This window comes from Salvia hispanica, chromosome 3 (assembly GCF_029641045.1).
Source record: "Salvia hispanica isolate PSC_SH4W2 chromosome 3, Shi_PSC_v1, whole genome shotgun sequence".
Taxonomy (NCBI): Eukaryota; Viridiplantae; Streptophyta; class Magnoliopsida; order Lamiales; family Lamiaceae; genus Salvia; species Salvia hispanica.
The window spans coordinates 2,170,944-2,186,692 of NC_142694.1; the positions used below are offsets into that span (position 1 = coordinate 2,170,944).

The 15,749-nt window shown below is 38.7% G+C and overlaps 3 protein-coding genes across 4 annotated transcripts; 1 reads left to right on the top strand and 2 right to left on the bottom strand.

Annotated features, from left to right (window-relative positions):
• Positions 1–368: 368 nt before the first annotated feature.
• LOC125212786 (hydroxyproline O-arabinosyltransferase 1-like) lies at positions 369–3,216 on the top strand. The gene is made up of 8 exons (XM_048113045.2): positions 369–922; positions 1,610–1,677; positions 1,752–1,953; positions 2,033–2,130; positions 2,299–2,368; positions 2,648–2,719; positions 2,798–2,908; positions 2,998–3,216. The coding sequence occupies exons 1-8, from the start codon at positions 524–526 to the stop codon at positions 3,055–3,057; spliced, it is 1,080 nt and encodes a 359-aa protein (XP_047969002.1). The 5' UTR covers positions 369–523; the 3' UTR covers positions 3,058–3,216.
• On the bottom strand, positions 3,166–11,633 carry LOC125212784 (uncharacterized). 2 transcript variants are annotated; one of them, XM_048113043.2, is made up of 16 exons: positions 11,293–11,633; positions 10,173–10,812; positions 10,000–10,088; positions 9,768–9,866; positions 8,923–9,514; positions 7,775–8,824; positions 7,559–7,616; positions 5,355–7,120; positions 4,979–5,096; positions 4,772–4,883; positions 4,347–4,496; positions 4,099–4,278; positions 3,894–4,007; positions 3,623–3,805; positions 3,494–3,538; positions 3,166–3,416 (listed from the first exon to the last, which is right to left on the bottom strand). In XM_048113043.2, exons 1-16 carry the CDS (start codon positions 11,404–11,406, stop codon positions 3,282–3,284), a joined length of 5,445 nt encoding a protein of 1,814 aa, XP_047969000.2. In that variant the 5' UTR covers positions 11,407–11,633; the 3' UTR covers positions 3,166–3,281. The 2 variants fall into 2 exon arrangements, with proteins under 2 accessions (XP_047969000.2, XP_047968999.2); XM_048113042.2 differs by having other exon boundaries at positions 5,355–7,147.
• A 1,892-nt stretch (positions 11,634–13,525) lies between these two features.
• LOC125211870 (small ribosomal subunit protein uS17-like) lies at positions 13,526–15,228 on the bottom strand. The gene is made up of 6 exons (XM_048111816.2): positions 15,126–15,228; positions 14,992–15,032; positions 14,669–14,769; positions 13,994–14,138; positions 13,821–13,910; positions 13,526–13,742 (listed from the first exon to the last, which is right to left on the bottom strand). Exons 1-6 carry the CDS (start codon positions 15,135–15,137, stop codon positions 13,652–13,654), a joined length of 480 nt encoding a protein of 159 aa, XP_047967773.1. The 5' UTR covers positions 15,138–15,228; the 3' UTR covers positions 13,526–13,651.
• Positions 15,229–15,749: the final 521 nt, after the last annotated feature.

Sequence of the window (15,749 nt, forward strand, 5' to 3'; positions counted from 1 at the left end):
AGAAAGAGAAAAAAGTTACCCTATATAGAAATGACTTAACTATGAAGAAACTTCCTGAAATGGAAAAATGACCCAACTATGAAGAAACGGAGAGAGTATAAAATATGATGGTGGGCCCATTACTAATGTTTGTGAGGGGTGGAGAGGAGATATAGTAGGAAAAGTTGTAGGTGATCCGGACTAGTTCAATTCGGCCTATCAAAGCTCGAAAACTAAAAATGTCGCCCGGGCCGAATAGGCCGATCCGGTTAACAATTCACAAGTGATCCAGTCCACATAGAATAGAATCTTGATTTATTCAAAAACTTAAAAGTTGAATGAAATTAGGCAACTAGAAACCCTATTCACAACTTATTAGCTCAATAATTCACAAAGAAAAAAACAAACATGCAAAGACATGGCAATAAAGAAAGAATCAAAATTTCAACTTAAACCAAATTAGTCAACTCAAAAATCAGTTAATTAGAGCTGAAAAAAAATCGATTAATGCTGCCTAACAATTCACCAAATCCATCACCGAGAAATGGGCGGTAGGAATCTGTTCTTCGCCGCAGTGATCAGCTTCTCCGCCGCGCTGATCACCTACAACATCATCATCTCCGCCAATGCCTCGCTCAAGCAGGGATTCCCGGGCGAATCGTCGGCGAAATCGTCGGTCGATCCGATCATCAGAATGCCGACCGACGCCGCCAGGAAGGGGCGGCGGCGGAGGCTGTTCCACACCGCCGTCACCGCCTCCGACTCCGTCTACAACACGTGGCAGTGCAGGGTAATGTACTACTGGTTCAAGCAGCAGAAGCTGCGGAACCCTAGCTCCGACATGGGGGGATTCACCAGAGTACTGCATTCCGGCAAGCCCGATCGATTCATGGATGAGATTCCCACATTTGTCGCTCAGCCCCTTCCCGATGGAGTGGACCAGGTTTTCTGTCTTCTAGTTTTGTGTATAAGCCCTAGAATTTGGGGGTTTTATTCAATTGGGTGACTTTTGATTGAAGCCGTTGAATTTGGGGGTTTTCATTCCTCTAGTTTTGTTCTTATTTGTGAGTATAAACCCTTGAATTTAGGGGTTGTTTACTCAATTGAGTGACTTTTCTTTATTCTAGTTTTGTTATTGTTTTTGTGAATTTGTTTTTTACTCAATTAGGTGACTTCTGATTGAAGCATTGAATTTGGGAGTTTCTCTTTCATCTAGTCTTGTTCTTATTTTTGTGTATAAGCCTTGATTTTGGGTTTTTTTTTACTCAATTTGAGTGACTTTTGATTGAAGCCCTTGAATTTGTGGGGTTTTCATTCTTCCAGATTTGTTCTTATAGTTTCTGTTGTTATTCTAGATTTGGAGGTTTTTTACTCAATTAGGTGACTTTTGATTGAAGCCCTTGAATCATGAGATTTCTTTCTAGTTTTGTTCTTATTTTTTGTGTATATTCTTTTATGTTTTACTCAATTGGGTGACTTTGATTGAAGCAAGTAGCTCAGCATTCTTTAAGATTTTTTTCATTTTATATAGTTATGGGATATCTTGATTCAAAAACAAGAATCTTCAGCCCATGCTCTTATTCCTAGGTTTTGCTTCTTCAAAAATTGACTCCTATTAATATAATGGCAGGGGTACATTGTCCTAAACAGACCTTGGGCATTTGTGCAGTGGCTCCAACAAGCAAACATTGAAGAAGAGTATGAAATGAAACCACTTGCTTTTTCTTTCTTTTAAGGCTAGCTACTTAATGGAGTAAGTTTACATCGTGCAGCTACATATTTATGTCGGAGCCGGACCACCTTCTGGTCAAGCCAATCCCGAACTTGTCCAGAGACGGCCTTGCAGCCGCCTTCCCTTTCTTCTACATTGAGCCTAAGAAATTCGAGAAGATCCTGCGCAAGTTCTTCCCGGAGGATAGAGGACCAATTACTAACATCGACCCGATTGGGAATTCCCCAGTCATTTTGCGGAAGGTATCTTAAGCTTTCTGCCCTATTTCTTGCACTTCTACAAGGTTGGAAAGTTGTGTTTACCGAGTAAATTGTGTGTTAGGATGCTCTGAAAAGGATAGCCCCGACTTGGATGAATGTGTCGTTGGCCATGAAGAAAGACCCGGAAGCAGATAAAGCTTTTGGATGGGTACTTGAGATGTAAGCTTCTTTCCAGCTAACTGAGATTAACAGCACAGCACGAGGCGAGGCCTCGTCTCTCCCATCGCCCCGCACCTCAGATTTTTACCTCTCTGCCCAATGTGCACCTAACAACACTGATTAATTAACATTTTGATGTCTAACTAAGTTGTTTACTTGTGAATGTAGGTATGCGTATGCCGTTGCGTCTGCTCTTCATGATGTTGGTAACATATTGCACAAGGACTTCATGATTCAGGTGGGCTAGTTTTCCTGTCATTTCTTCTCAATTTCTTTGAAAATTATGTCTTCTATAGTTTAGATAGTAAATTAATTTGTGAGGCATGTGGTATGTTGTTGCTTTCTTATGATCTTCATCTCCTTTTCTTCTTGAAACACATATTTTAAACAAATCTAACCTCATATTAGAGAGTAAACAAAAATGAAAAAACAAAACTATTAGTTATAGTCTTATATAGATAGAGGTAGTACTAATTAATGACCTATAAAGTTGACTATCTTGATTAATTCTCTACAGCCTCCTTGGGACACGGTGATCGGGAAGTCTTACATAATCCATTACACATACGGATGCGATTACGATTTACAGGTATATGATACATCTTCTTAGGCCAGCATTAGATCCTTTGTTGCATATTGGTTCTCAATCTACTTCAATCCTTCTCAGGGTAAGATGACACCCGGAAAGTTCGGAGAGTGGAGATTCGACAAGAGATCATACAACGACTGGCCTCCCAGAAACCTTTCCCTACCACCACCCGGTGTCCCAGAAAGTGTGGTATAACCTCTATGATATATCAATATATGTGTGCAATTTTGTGTGAAATATGCATATGTGAACACAAGTTTGGGTATAATTCATGGCAGGTGACATTAGTGAAGATGGTGAATGAAGCCACTGCAAATATTCCAAATTGGGGTTCCTAAAGACTGAAGTCATCATCAGATAACAAACATGTATATCTTCTGTTTTAATATATCAACACACATCAACTTTTTTCAACTGGGAATTATGCTCCTGCGGCTTGTAAATCGTTGATGAGGAATAATATGTTTCAATCCAAAAAAAGTTGGATAATTTGCTAACATATATGTACGCTACAGTTTGCACATTCATTTACTTACACAAAAATGATGAAGCAGATTTTGTCTCAGTTGAGATAACGCCTGCAGTTCTTGGAATTACAGTAGCAAGGAATTTTTTCACCTTCGTCTTCGTGGTTGAAATGGTAGTCGTAGGTTATCTCCTCTCCGGGATATATGTCCCTTTCGGCAAAAAACACAACCTGTTTGCCACACATGAGGTTTTGTTAAACAGGGGAACAACATCGAATCAAGACTTCATAGTGCAGGCAGACATTACCTTCTTTTCTGTCCTCACAGATATTACTTTGGCAACGCAGTTTGGCTGCTCAAGCAACATCGACAAAGTCAGAATTAATATTTCTGAATATTACTATCTAATACAAAATATTCATGATGTGATAATTACCTCACATGAGTGGTTCACAAACCGAGCAATACCACCCTTGCGAGTAGCATCGATAATGTGCTCTTTATCTATCTTGAAGAAATAACATGCACTCTTATGCTGCAGCTTCTTTCCTGAATGATATTCACTCTCCCTTCTGTCTGCCACGCGCAGCCCCACTATTTCGCCTACGTACTCCACAACCTAGGGAGAAAACAACTCAGATTGAACTTTTAAGATCTTCAACATCAAATTCCAAACTAAGAGACAGTGAGACACTGCTAGGTCAGACCATAGCTCCACAAGAGATGAACTGTGACGTGTAGAGACCCAAAGCATGTATGCCTGATTTATACACCACCAACTGTTTCCAACTTTTTGATTGCTTATACCGAGTGTAAGCCTTCTGCAAACAGAGAAGTATAACATCATAGATTATGAACTGATAAAAGTAGTATAAGACGAGTATCTGGTTTACCAGTACCAAAGAAACTCACCCGACAGTCTGATTCAACATTGCAAGTTAACAGCATTGGAGGCCCTTTTCTCTGTGGTTTCTGTCGATTTATGTGCTGCCATGCATTGAGTTGCTCTTGAGGAACATGGCAGCCACCACTTCGATTTGTGTCACGAGAACGATTGTGAAAAAATCCTTCTCGTTTACGACCCTTGTAAACCTATCACATAAATCACTAAATCTTAAAAAAATCCTGATGTCTGAAAAGTAATTTCATGAGCCGGATACCTCAGTTCGAGCACAGCTGAACCTCTCTCCAGTTTGAAGGCTTTCACTGTCACTATCAGGTATTATCACATGAGATGTCGCATAAGGCATGCATCTCTGATGAAAGCTAACATTCTTATTGTCAAAAGCTTCACCCTCATCTCGAAGCCCCTAATCAGAACCACATATTTACACTTGAGGCTGTTACAACTTGTAAGTACTAAATTAAGTTTCCATCAGTTATAAACAGTTATATGATTTGATGCCTGGTAATTAGAACACATTTCAAGCTACTGCTACGTAAAGCATTATCTCTTTATGCTAATTTCTACTGAAAACCAGACTATTTTACATCTCAAGGGTTTTGCAAGTGCTTTCCACAAGTTCAAATACCATGGTTTCGATACACAAGATGTTAAGAAGATACAATTGAGTACAGTATGTACCTTAAGTAAAAACCTATTGCACTGTAGTAATTGACTGTGTTCATCTTTGTTTGATCCCCCGCAAACACAACCAAACATGTCTGAGTTTTCAGGTAGGTGTTTCTCTGAGCATCTATATCATTCCACAGTTAGAGGTTACTAAGGGTATTGCGGTATCAGCACGTTGAAAAATAAGGGCATGGTTTAAGAATGCTCTAGAGTTCCCACCTCAGTGCATTGTTCGTTTCACTTGTTTGAGCTCTACCATCCACAGCATTTTTCATCACCACTCCACAACATCTGCTAGTTGTTTCCACCACTTCGTTTAAAACGCTGGAACTATTTCCTGGCAGAAAATCATTGAAAACATTACTGTATCGTAAAATATGAAGCTATGTAATAAAAATATCAAGTAATCATCCATAATATGAAACTCAGGACTAGAAAGAACTAATTGCAAGTTCTATTTTGGTAGAATCATAAATTTGTCCCTGCCAACATTGTCAACAAAGAACATTTTTGGAACTTCACTATGGATTGGCCCACAAACTTCGCAACTAAAATTCCTGATGCACAGAAATATTTAAAATCTCAGAACTAGTACCCTTGGATAAGAGTTCATGAAGGCTTCGCTTACGACCTTCCTTGAACTTTGTTTTCAGCTTATCCTCGGTTTTGCTGTCGGCAGTACTATGTTTGATGCCTTTCTGCAAAGCATATGATGACTGATAATCGCTTCCATCAGTATCAGAGCAGGATGCTGTGTCTAATTCATCACTCCAGTCACTAGATTCCAGTTCAATAGAATGTGAACTGTGAGATCCAGACTTATTCACTTGACTCTTCTGTACTTTCTTGCCCAAAACTGTTTCATTTACATGTCTAACCCTCATCTTCTTTTCTTTTACAGATGTGGATTTCAGTTTCTTATAGTTGTCAGCTTTTCTGCTGCTTTTATCTACAAGAGACGCGGCAGTCTTGAGAACCACTCTCAAGGAAACAATTTTAGTTGGCTTTGATGGATTTCCATTAGATATAATTCCGTACTTCCCACAAACTGTTGGCTTGACAATCCGTTTCTCATAGCTGAATTTACTGTGAGAATTACAGCCACCTAATGATGTCCATTTTCCAGTCAATGCAGCACCACTGCAAAAATTTTCTCGAGTTTCTATGGGTCTGGAAGAATCATCATTTAGTCTTAACCTTTCCTTTCTCAACACTTCAGAAGCTCTTAAAGTATCATTAACCACCAAACTTTTACATGTGTTCCATTGCTGCTGATGCTCATGTTGATGAACTTCCTTGAAGTCTTTTCCACAGGAGATCCATGTGGCAGCTGGAAAAGCAGAATTTCTCTGCTTGTCACTTTGCTCAACATACTCTGCACAACTGCTAGGACTTTGTTGTTGATCACCTTTATGTGGTATCTGCATGTCTGAGAATGAATTAGCATTCTGTCCAACTTCCTCAGAGCATTTTGGGGTTTTGTTATCAATGGAGGAGTTTCCAGAGACATCCAGCTTCTTCCATTTAACTGTTTTCCTCTTCTTTTTAGGAGCTAACTCAAAATTCTGTAAACAATCACTGTCTTCATGAAAGGTGTAACTTCTCTTGATCTTGTATGATGGCATTTTTAATTGCAATGAATTTTGGACTCTGATCTCTTCAACTAGACTAAGAGATTCCTTCCTAGGAACTAGTTTGAATGGTTTGCTCTTGATCGAGTTGATCTTGGACACTGATTCACAGAATTCAGGACCGGATTCTGAATCAAGTGCATCATCAGATGAACAGCTTCTGAAATTTCCAGATCCGTTATCCAGAACTAGATTATCAGCAAACCTGATATTCCTAACTTCAGTAGTAGGAGACTCTTTCTTGTTAACCTCACTGGATGACTGGGTCATATCAGGAGCAGAACATCCAGAAGAGATATTAGTTATTTCATGCTCCTTCACGGGAACCACAATCGGAGTAAATTCAGCAAGTGACTTAGAAACATCAGCAGCAGGGCATCCCAAAGAACTGTGCGAAACAACTTCCCGTTCTTTACCAGTCAAACTGCAATTCCCTGTTCCTTTTTTGGGCACGTCTCTCCACTGAAAATAACAAGATTCAGCACTCTTCGTGTTTGGTACCACAGAACTTTTAGCTTTATCAAAAGATTTAGTTGTCTCCAGAAAACTAAAGTTTGTCTTCAACTTCGAGTGAAGTGAGCTTGTTGTAGCTAATCCAATTCTATCTCCTTTTGCCATATTACCAGCATTCAAGTCATACTGCCCAGCCAAATAATTTTCTTGGTTAGTAGAGCTGCACTTTTCAGGTACAGAGGCATATGGTAAACCTTGTGAGGAGTGCTCTTTCTTGCTGCGAGTAAAGTTGCATTCAGATCCCCTGGTTCGAATTTTATTATGATGAGAAAGTAAAGCAAATCAGAAGAGAGAAACGAAATATAGGAACATGTGGTTTGAAAATAGTAGCATCTCCCTTTAGAATATACTTTTATAAGTATAGTTTCCAAGTCCATTGTTATTGAGCCATCACTTCAGCCCCACACCCCAGCTAGTAATCCATTTGACTAAAACTTATTGAAGTACTTTAAATGTACACTGAACTGTATAATGCGATGTCATGCAAATGCTTTTCCCATTCAATAAGAAAGAAGACATCATACTGATCAGATCATGAGAAGAGAAAGTCAAGATTATAAGGAGTATGCATTTTATAGGTAGATCTAAGAAAATACGAAGTTTCATGGTACATTAATATAAGCAGGAAAAAGGGAAGGTCAGCAGTTACAATTACCTTAAATAAAGCTGCTCCATGTGAGGAAGTACAGAATTTTCGGCATACTGAGATCTTCCTGGTGGAATAATAAGATATATGGGATTATTCAAATTTAAATAGCCATAAAATGCCATACATGCTTAATATGGTAGAAGTCAGGGAGCAACATATACAAGTACATCTTAAGAACTTAAAAAAATGCCGCAATATGCGCTTGAGATACGATATGTTTACCTTTTGTACAAAATCTCTCACAATTATATCCCATCCAATAGCCAGGCAACCTTGACTTGTCTCCCCTTTCTGGAAATTTTATTATACTCAAAGAATCACATAATTGCGCAGAATGCTGTGATGTTGATGGAGCAATTGTCACAGGAGACAGTACACAAGGATTTTTTGCGATCTCATGTTCTTGGACACCTCTTTCAGGTGGGCCATTGTCTCTGCCAGATAAATCAAACATGTTCCACGCACCAGGCATTTCCACACTCTTGTACTGCAAACCTTTTCTTATTAGACTATTGTTTTCTTTTGGCAATGTTGGAACTGCATTGTGGACAAACACTGAATTTGTGGCGGTGGGCCCAAGAGGCATCTCTTCAGAAACCATTGGATTTTGGATAGGTTTGAGATTATTATAACTGAAGTGGGTAATATCAGAAAGCGAAGAGATCTTCAAGTAATTGCTTGAGAATTCTCTACCATATGATTTATCAGTAGGCGTGGTAGATACATGGTGGGAATCAAGGTTTTTCCCCAGAAAAGCTGTGGAGTTCTCTCCCAGAACTAAGTTAAAACTTCTTGCCTTTCCCTTAAGTTCCCCTGAGACTTCAGTATGTGATTTGGCTGCACCAACCAAGCCATCCAAAGCATATTCCACTACTTTGTCTTCATTCATTTTGCTTGGGCCATTTGACACATCCATACCCAATTCCTTGATGGTACTAGCCGGCAAACTACATGGAAAATAAATTTTGTCTCTTTCATTAGCATTGGATACATAATGATTATTCTCACGGGCATGCCTGCAACTGCTATTCTCGTAAATGTTCCTGAATTGACACTTTGTCTCGGGGTTGTTTGTTTGCAACTTAGAACTTAAGTTGGTTGTTGTTTGCAAGCTAATATTTGATGAATCTTTCCAGCAATTGGCAGTTGCAGCATAGCCTCCTCTCACACCATGTGCATGCTCCAAATGAGTTGGCCTCCTTCTTCCGGCAGGACTAAAATTAATATTTGCAAACTGGTGAGTCGGTCCACTACCTTGCCATTTATTGGCTTCTGCATTACATTGAGTTAGAAGCAAATTATACATACAGTTTTGGGATGGGAAAAGTATATATATGTGATAGTAAGAATGCAAAATTACAGCAACATACTTGTCTGAAGAAGCTTATCCTGGCAAAACACATTTGAAGCCTCCTCATGTATGCCACGTAGATTAGACCCGATAGCAAGTTGATGTTTCATATTCAATGTCAGGCTTTTCTGTGACGGCTGCCCAAGTCTCAATTCAATACTAGAGGAAACTCCTGGTTTCTCAACAATTAAACTGTTTTCTGAACCATCACTGAAGCCACTGCATGATGTTTTTAAATTAAGCGAGGGCACAACAGGCTGAGAAGCTTTCTCTGAATGTACAGAAGTTGAGTTTAGCAGTCCATGCAAATGTTGCGTTTGGTGAGGATTGCTCATGAAGTTTTTGAAAAAAGAATTTCCGCTATCTCTTGACGGTCTATCTGTTCCACGGTGTAGATATTCATCAACAATGTTCCGGAAACTATGATTATCCTTCGAATTTATGACACTGCGACTTTTCTGCTCATAGCTTGCTGAAGCTCTACAAGGGTCTACTTGATTCGACGTGATGGAACTGTTTGACAAGCTGGAAATAGGATGATCTGTCAAACCCGACGCCACTGAAATTCCTTCAGGCCAATCCCATCCTCTGGGCCCTTCCAATACTCTAATCTAATAAACAAACAACAATATTTTGGCCTCAGCATTCTTCAAATTCTAGGCATAAATTCTATTAAATACTATAGTATGTTAAAAACAACAGAATAACAAATAAATTGTACAGCAATATTTCAGATAAAAGAGATCAATGAGCCTGAAGACAGCTGCATCTGTCACGCCGATGCATATATTCAAGTCTCTCTACAGTACACACTTCCCCCTCACACACCCTGCCCCGCAGATGATCCAGTAAAAACGAACATACCCTGATTTTGGATGAGAAGACCTTCCACCAGTGAGCTATAGTCTCCCCATTATCCATAAAAACTGCATTCCCAGGGTCAGCATCACAAGAACCTGAATGCTGATGCATGATCTCACTTTCAGATACTTTTCCACATGAACAAATATTTAGACATTTACTAACATAATCAAGGATCACAGGATGCACATCATAAGCAAAATGGCAGGAACATTGTAAAAGAAGATATTATTACCTCTAAGAACTTGGAGATTGACATGCACAGACCATGGCATGTGCAAACAACTCCAAGAAGTCCAGTATCACTGAGAAGTAAGCTTCCACCTATTGAAATCAATAAAGGGGTTAGACTACGTCAAAATGGAATGAAACCACAATATATTCAGTCAAAGAGTGTCAGAAACTTACTGATGCCACAACATGAAACACGAAAAAAACTGTTGGAAGGATTGTACGGGGAGCAAACAGATGCATTGTTGTCTACCAGAAATTTCGGGGAAGCTGTTATGAGGGGATACTTCTCTAGTATCTTACTGCTAGTGTTACTCCCAGTCGGGGGGTATAAACAATTTACTTTGCCTTTCTCATGAGAGTTCTGGCATGCTACCGTCTGTGATTTTCGAACATCCAAGCTTGCAGCCTGAAGTATCTCATAATTGTTTCTACAGTTTGCATCAGCATTAGACGAAGTAGAAGGTTGACAAAACGACCCCGAAGTCAAATTTGGCAAGTCCAATCTGTGTGGCCATGAGAAACCAGGCAAGACCGAAACTCTGCTTCCCCTGGAAAATCCGTTGGCAGTCCCACCACTTGGAGGATGTGGATTGGAGACCGGTAACGTATTTGGATCCAATAAATTCTGCTGATCACAGGGCACATGAGCCGTTGGACCTGAGATCAGAGATAAGAATGAAGCTCCAAGATCAGCATGCCCCAAGTTTTCGACACCATGCATGTTAGATGGCATGTGATCCCGGGTCACTCCACCAGTTAACGGCATTGATTCTTGCAGCAATTGCATATAAAGACGACAATCTGCATCAGAGAGCTATTGGAGAGGTAAAGTTAGGGGGAGATATTTGATAGAGTATTCAGAATCACATAAGCACTAAATTTCTCTATTTATCACAAACTACATTCATAGCCAGGGTTCCAAATTGTTTTTATTAGGTTCAATAAATAGCCATACTAGCTACAAGACAAGAAATCCACCCAAGTTCAACTAAACTATTTATAGAATGCTAAATATCCAAATTGAAGACAAAAAAAAGTCTGTAGAAACTCCAGATGAACTCCATTTGTCATTATTTGCAACACATCGAAACGAACTCACACAAAAAAGGGGCAAATTATGCAGAAAATTACAACTGTACGGAACTCCATTGAACCAAAATTAGGTCACATGCAAACACCGCAAGCTGCAACGTGCACAATTCCAACCAGAAACCGCCATCTGCTGCCACAAATTCACACTACATGCAAGCAAAATCGAGCAAAGTAGAAGCTGATAAAAGCAAAATTAACAGACCTGAGCACGAGAATCGAGCAATGAGGAGGGCGGAGGAGGAAGCTCGGACTGTCGCCACAGCTGTCTCCGCCACGTGTCCTCCATTCCAGGCGGCGAATGCAGGCTCCTCTCCATCAGCGCCGCAGAATCGTGGACGGAAGTAGCAACACGAGAGCGAAACTAAACCCTTCCAACTCCGTGAGCTGAGAGAGATGGATACAGAGATATACACATGACACTAGCTCGGAACTGAAGCAGAGAGAGAGAGAGTGTGTGATGATGGGATAGTCTGATAGATAGTGAAGAAATGAATGTGCAATGGATAGGCGTTGGACGACGGCGCGTGGGGTGCACTGCGCGATCGTGACCGTTGGATGAGAAGTGAGGCCAATGGTTCGAGTGGTAATCATTTTGAAGGACAAAAGTGACAGGACCGCGGGACCCACTAGTCTGCCACCGGTGCAGTGCGCAGCACTTAATTGGGCCTTCTTCTCGCTCGGCCCAAATTCACGATGGTAGAATCTAGTGTTACATTCTCGTTTTAAATTAAAAAGAGATAGGAGTAATAAATAGAGAAAATTATAGTGAAATATAAATTAAAATATTTGACTTTTAGTAAAAATAGTAATGATTCATGTAACTTGTGATTATTTTAAATGAAATATGAATCAATTAACTTTAATTGGAAAAATAGTACTCCTATCTAGGGAAGAAGAATATAAGTGAGAGACGAAACAATGCTAGACGGGGAGAGACGACAACGTTACAAAAGGGAGGAGGTGGAGATACTAGATGTATAAGAGGTAAGATGAAAGACGATAGTGAAGGTCGTTGGTAGGTAGATACATGAAAAAGTGCACACTTACACAATAAGTACATAAAAAGTTGTTGGGTATCGGTGGCGCACACCCAAACTCCACATTAGTATGATATTGTCCGCTTTGGGCAAAGCCCTCACGGTTTTGCTCTTGGAGTACTCTCCAAAAAGCTTCATACTAATGGAGTTGGAGTAGCCTTTTTTATACTTGCAACTCTTATTCATTATCTGATTTGGGATATGGTTTGCCCTCTCAAAAGTCTTTTTATTTTTCGGTTTTAAGTTTATCAATTGTTGCGATATTAATTGTTCTATCAATCCATCTTTTCTATGCTTAGTTAATTATTACTAATGTTACTGTTCTATCAATCGGTCTTTCCTATACTTAGTTAATTATTACTAAGGTTACTTTTCTTCAAATTTATCTTTTAAAAAATTTCCTTCTAATATCAGGGCCCGTTTGATAAGTTAGTAATGTCTAGATATAGATACTTATATGACTATTTCTAAGTGTTTGATATCATAGTTAACGTATTATGTCAGCCCGTAGTTTTCTCTATGGCCCATCCGAGCCCGCAAATTTTTTCCTTAAAATACAAAGATATGTATCCCATAAATTTGGTCGGGTAGCATTTTTACCTCATTTATTATGATTTTTTAATACAAAATCTAGATAATTTCTTGTCTACCAAATAGCAACGAAAAAACCATTATCCGAGCTTATCTTAACACGAAGCCCGCATTTCTTATCTTATTTAACAAATCTTGTTATATCTCATCTTGTTATAGCGTAAAGTACACTTTTATGTAAGAAAAAGGTCCGAAATCGCTAGCTATGAATCATTCATACATTAGGACATGAGTTAGATTATTCAGTTTGGTCATAAGCTGACATAAGTACTATCAGAACTTCCCACCGACTCCTAAAAGAAACCGTTGCCATAATGTACATTGAAATATAGAGTAATTTTCCCCCAAATATATATTAACCACTTTTTTTAAGGCATAAACACCAATTATTTCGTGTAATTATAGTAGATTGTGGGAGAAATTTCTAAGTAGAAGGAATAAAGGAACTTTCAGATCGACTACATTCCTTTCGACATTTTAGTTGAACTTGATTTCTCAGACAATATATCATAAGATAAAACTCAATCTATCCGACCAAGGTAAATATATAACCAAAATTGTTTCTGACGGAAAACGCTTAAACAGACGGAGAAACATTTGTGATAAATACAACCACCATACAAATATAGACTTAAGAAATCACATTTTTACCAATTAAACAATCCTCAGACATTAGTTAATAGAGACTTAAATTATAAGAACGATAAAAAATAAACATGAAATAAGGCAACAATCACAAGATCAATCGGAAAACGTACACAAAAATGAAATAAATATGAAATAAGGTAACAACCTAAAGATCAAACGTAGATAAACATTTGCAGTAGATATCAAAGCGAGGTCAATGATAATATTCCAACAGAAACAATATTACTTCAAAATCCATCCATCCAAAAAAGTTCAAATAAAACGACAAACGTCTTATCGCCTAACTCACATAGCTGTAAAAGCCTTCTTCCCAAGTCCAGAAGAACCTGCCGGAATCACCTTAAGAACGTTAAACCTAACGGTTTTAGAAAGTGGCCTGCAAGAAAACACAGAAGCTTGTTAATTCCATATTTTGGATATGATCAAAAACTGATAATTTGTTGGTGGTACTAGCCTGCATTGACCGATGGTGACATGGTCGCCTTCCTTCACACGGAAGCATGGTGAGATATGTGCTGGGATGTTTGAATGCCTCTTCTCATACCTAAGTCCAATCCAAGTAAAGCACTCAGATTAACAAACATAAACCAGAACAATGGAAGCATCTTACAATAGCAAATATCATACCTCTGATACTTCTTCACCCAGTGCAGGTAGTTACGTCTCACAATGATTGTTCTCATCATCTTTGCACTGTGGCAAGTTCCAGCAAGGATGCGACCTCTGATGGAAACATTACCAGTGAAAGGGCACTTCTTATCAATGTATGTGCCTGAACAAATATGAGTTGGTTTTCAGTATAAATAGCAATAGCAACAAAAAGCAGAAAATACAAGGATTCGACTATCAGGTAGTGGGGATGAAAACAGATTTAACAAAAGCGTAGATAGAAACTAAATAAAACAGTGATGGGATAAGAAAACGAACATAATCAGATAAATAACACCATGGTATTCAGTTCAATTAAAAATCAAACAGATTGAGATAGTTATTCACAGGAAACACTAGAAACAAAAACAAAGTAACACAAGCACTTGAAAGCAAGATTCCCATATACTCGTCAAATACCCAATCAAAAGCTCCATAACATAGATATCCAACATCACTCGCTATCTAAAATATAGCAACAGTTAAAAACAGATCAATAAGGATTACCTACACATTTCAAATATATCAAAATAACACTACAGATTCAATCACAAAAACAAAATGCAGAAACCAAGTGGATTAACAATGGGAATATATCAGAAATATAAGAACAAAAGGCAGTGTTCCATTTAAAAGGTAAATTAGAAAAACAACCTTCAGAAGCCTCTCGTGGTGTTTTGAATCCGAGTCCGATGCTCTTGAAGTAACGGTTTCCACCCTTTCCAGGGGCCTTACCCTTCCCTGTCTTCTTCGAGCTACAATCAAACAATTATGAAATCAAACACAACGCATCTCATAACTCACTACAAGTAAAATAATACGAATCACTAGTCCATAGAATAATGATACTCTGCTCTACAAATCATAACAAAAACAACAAATGCAGAAACAAGAGGATATCGCATTCAGCTTCAAACCAAGCACCGTATACACACACAATTTAACAAATCTAACACTACAGAAACAAAAAAACTCACCAGAGAAACACCTTAGGCTGCTTCAAAAAGGCCTTCTCGGTCTGCAAATCGATTCAAATCACAATCGAATCAGTCACAAACAGCAAAGAGAAATAAAAAGCGGTAGCAGGCGAGCTATGGATGCAAGGATTTACCTGTTCCGCCATGGCTGCGAGCTATCAGAGTGTGTGTTTGTGTGGAGGAGGGCGGCAGCAGCAATAAACCCTAATCCGGAGCAGACGATAGTGAAGATGCGAAGCGATTTGGATATTTAAACATTTTACGTCATACCTGGATCCCTAGTTGGGCCCTTTTTTAGTTTGGCCCATAAACAGAGCCCAATCAAATTTGAGTTTATTTTATTTTATTCTGAATATTTTATTTCATGGGCCAAAATGTTTATAAATTAACAGAAAGGCCCAATTGGGTTTAATTTAGTACTATGAAACATTTAACAACCCATTGAGTCATAATTTCATACCACTAATTTGAACAATTGCAATTGCTAAGTGTTGAATATTCTTACAAACCATCAAGGAAAAATCTGTCATCTAAAACCTAAAAGGGCTTGTTCGCTTCTTCCTATTTGGAAAAATAAGATATGAATGTTGACTTAATTAAAATAGGCTGGTCCCATCAAGCAGAAAATAGTTGTGGGCGTTTCGTGATTCATATTTGGCTGACAACACGCAAGCAAAGTCCATGGCGTCTGACGAATATGTCCCTATCATTTCTCTGTAATTTCATCCGGTATCCCTACTGTTGAATTTAAGTGGTAA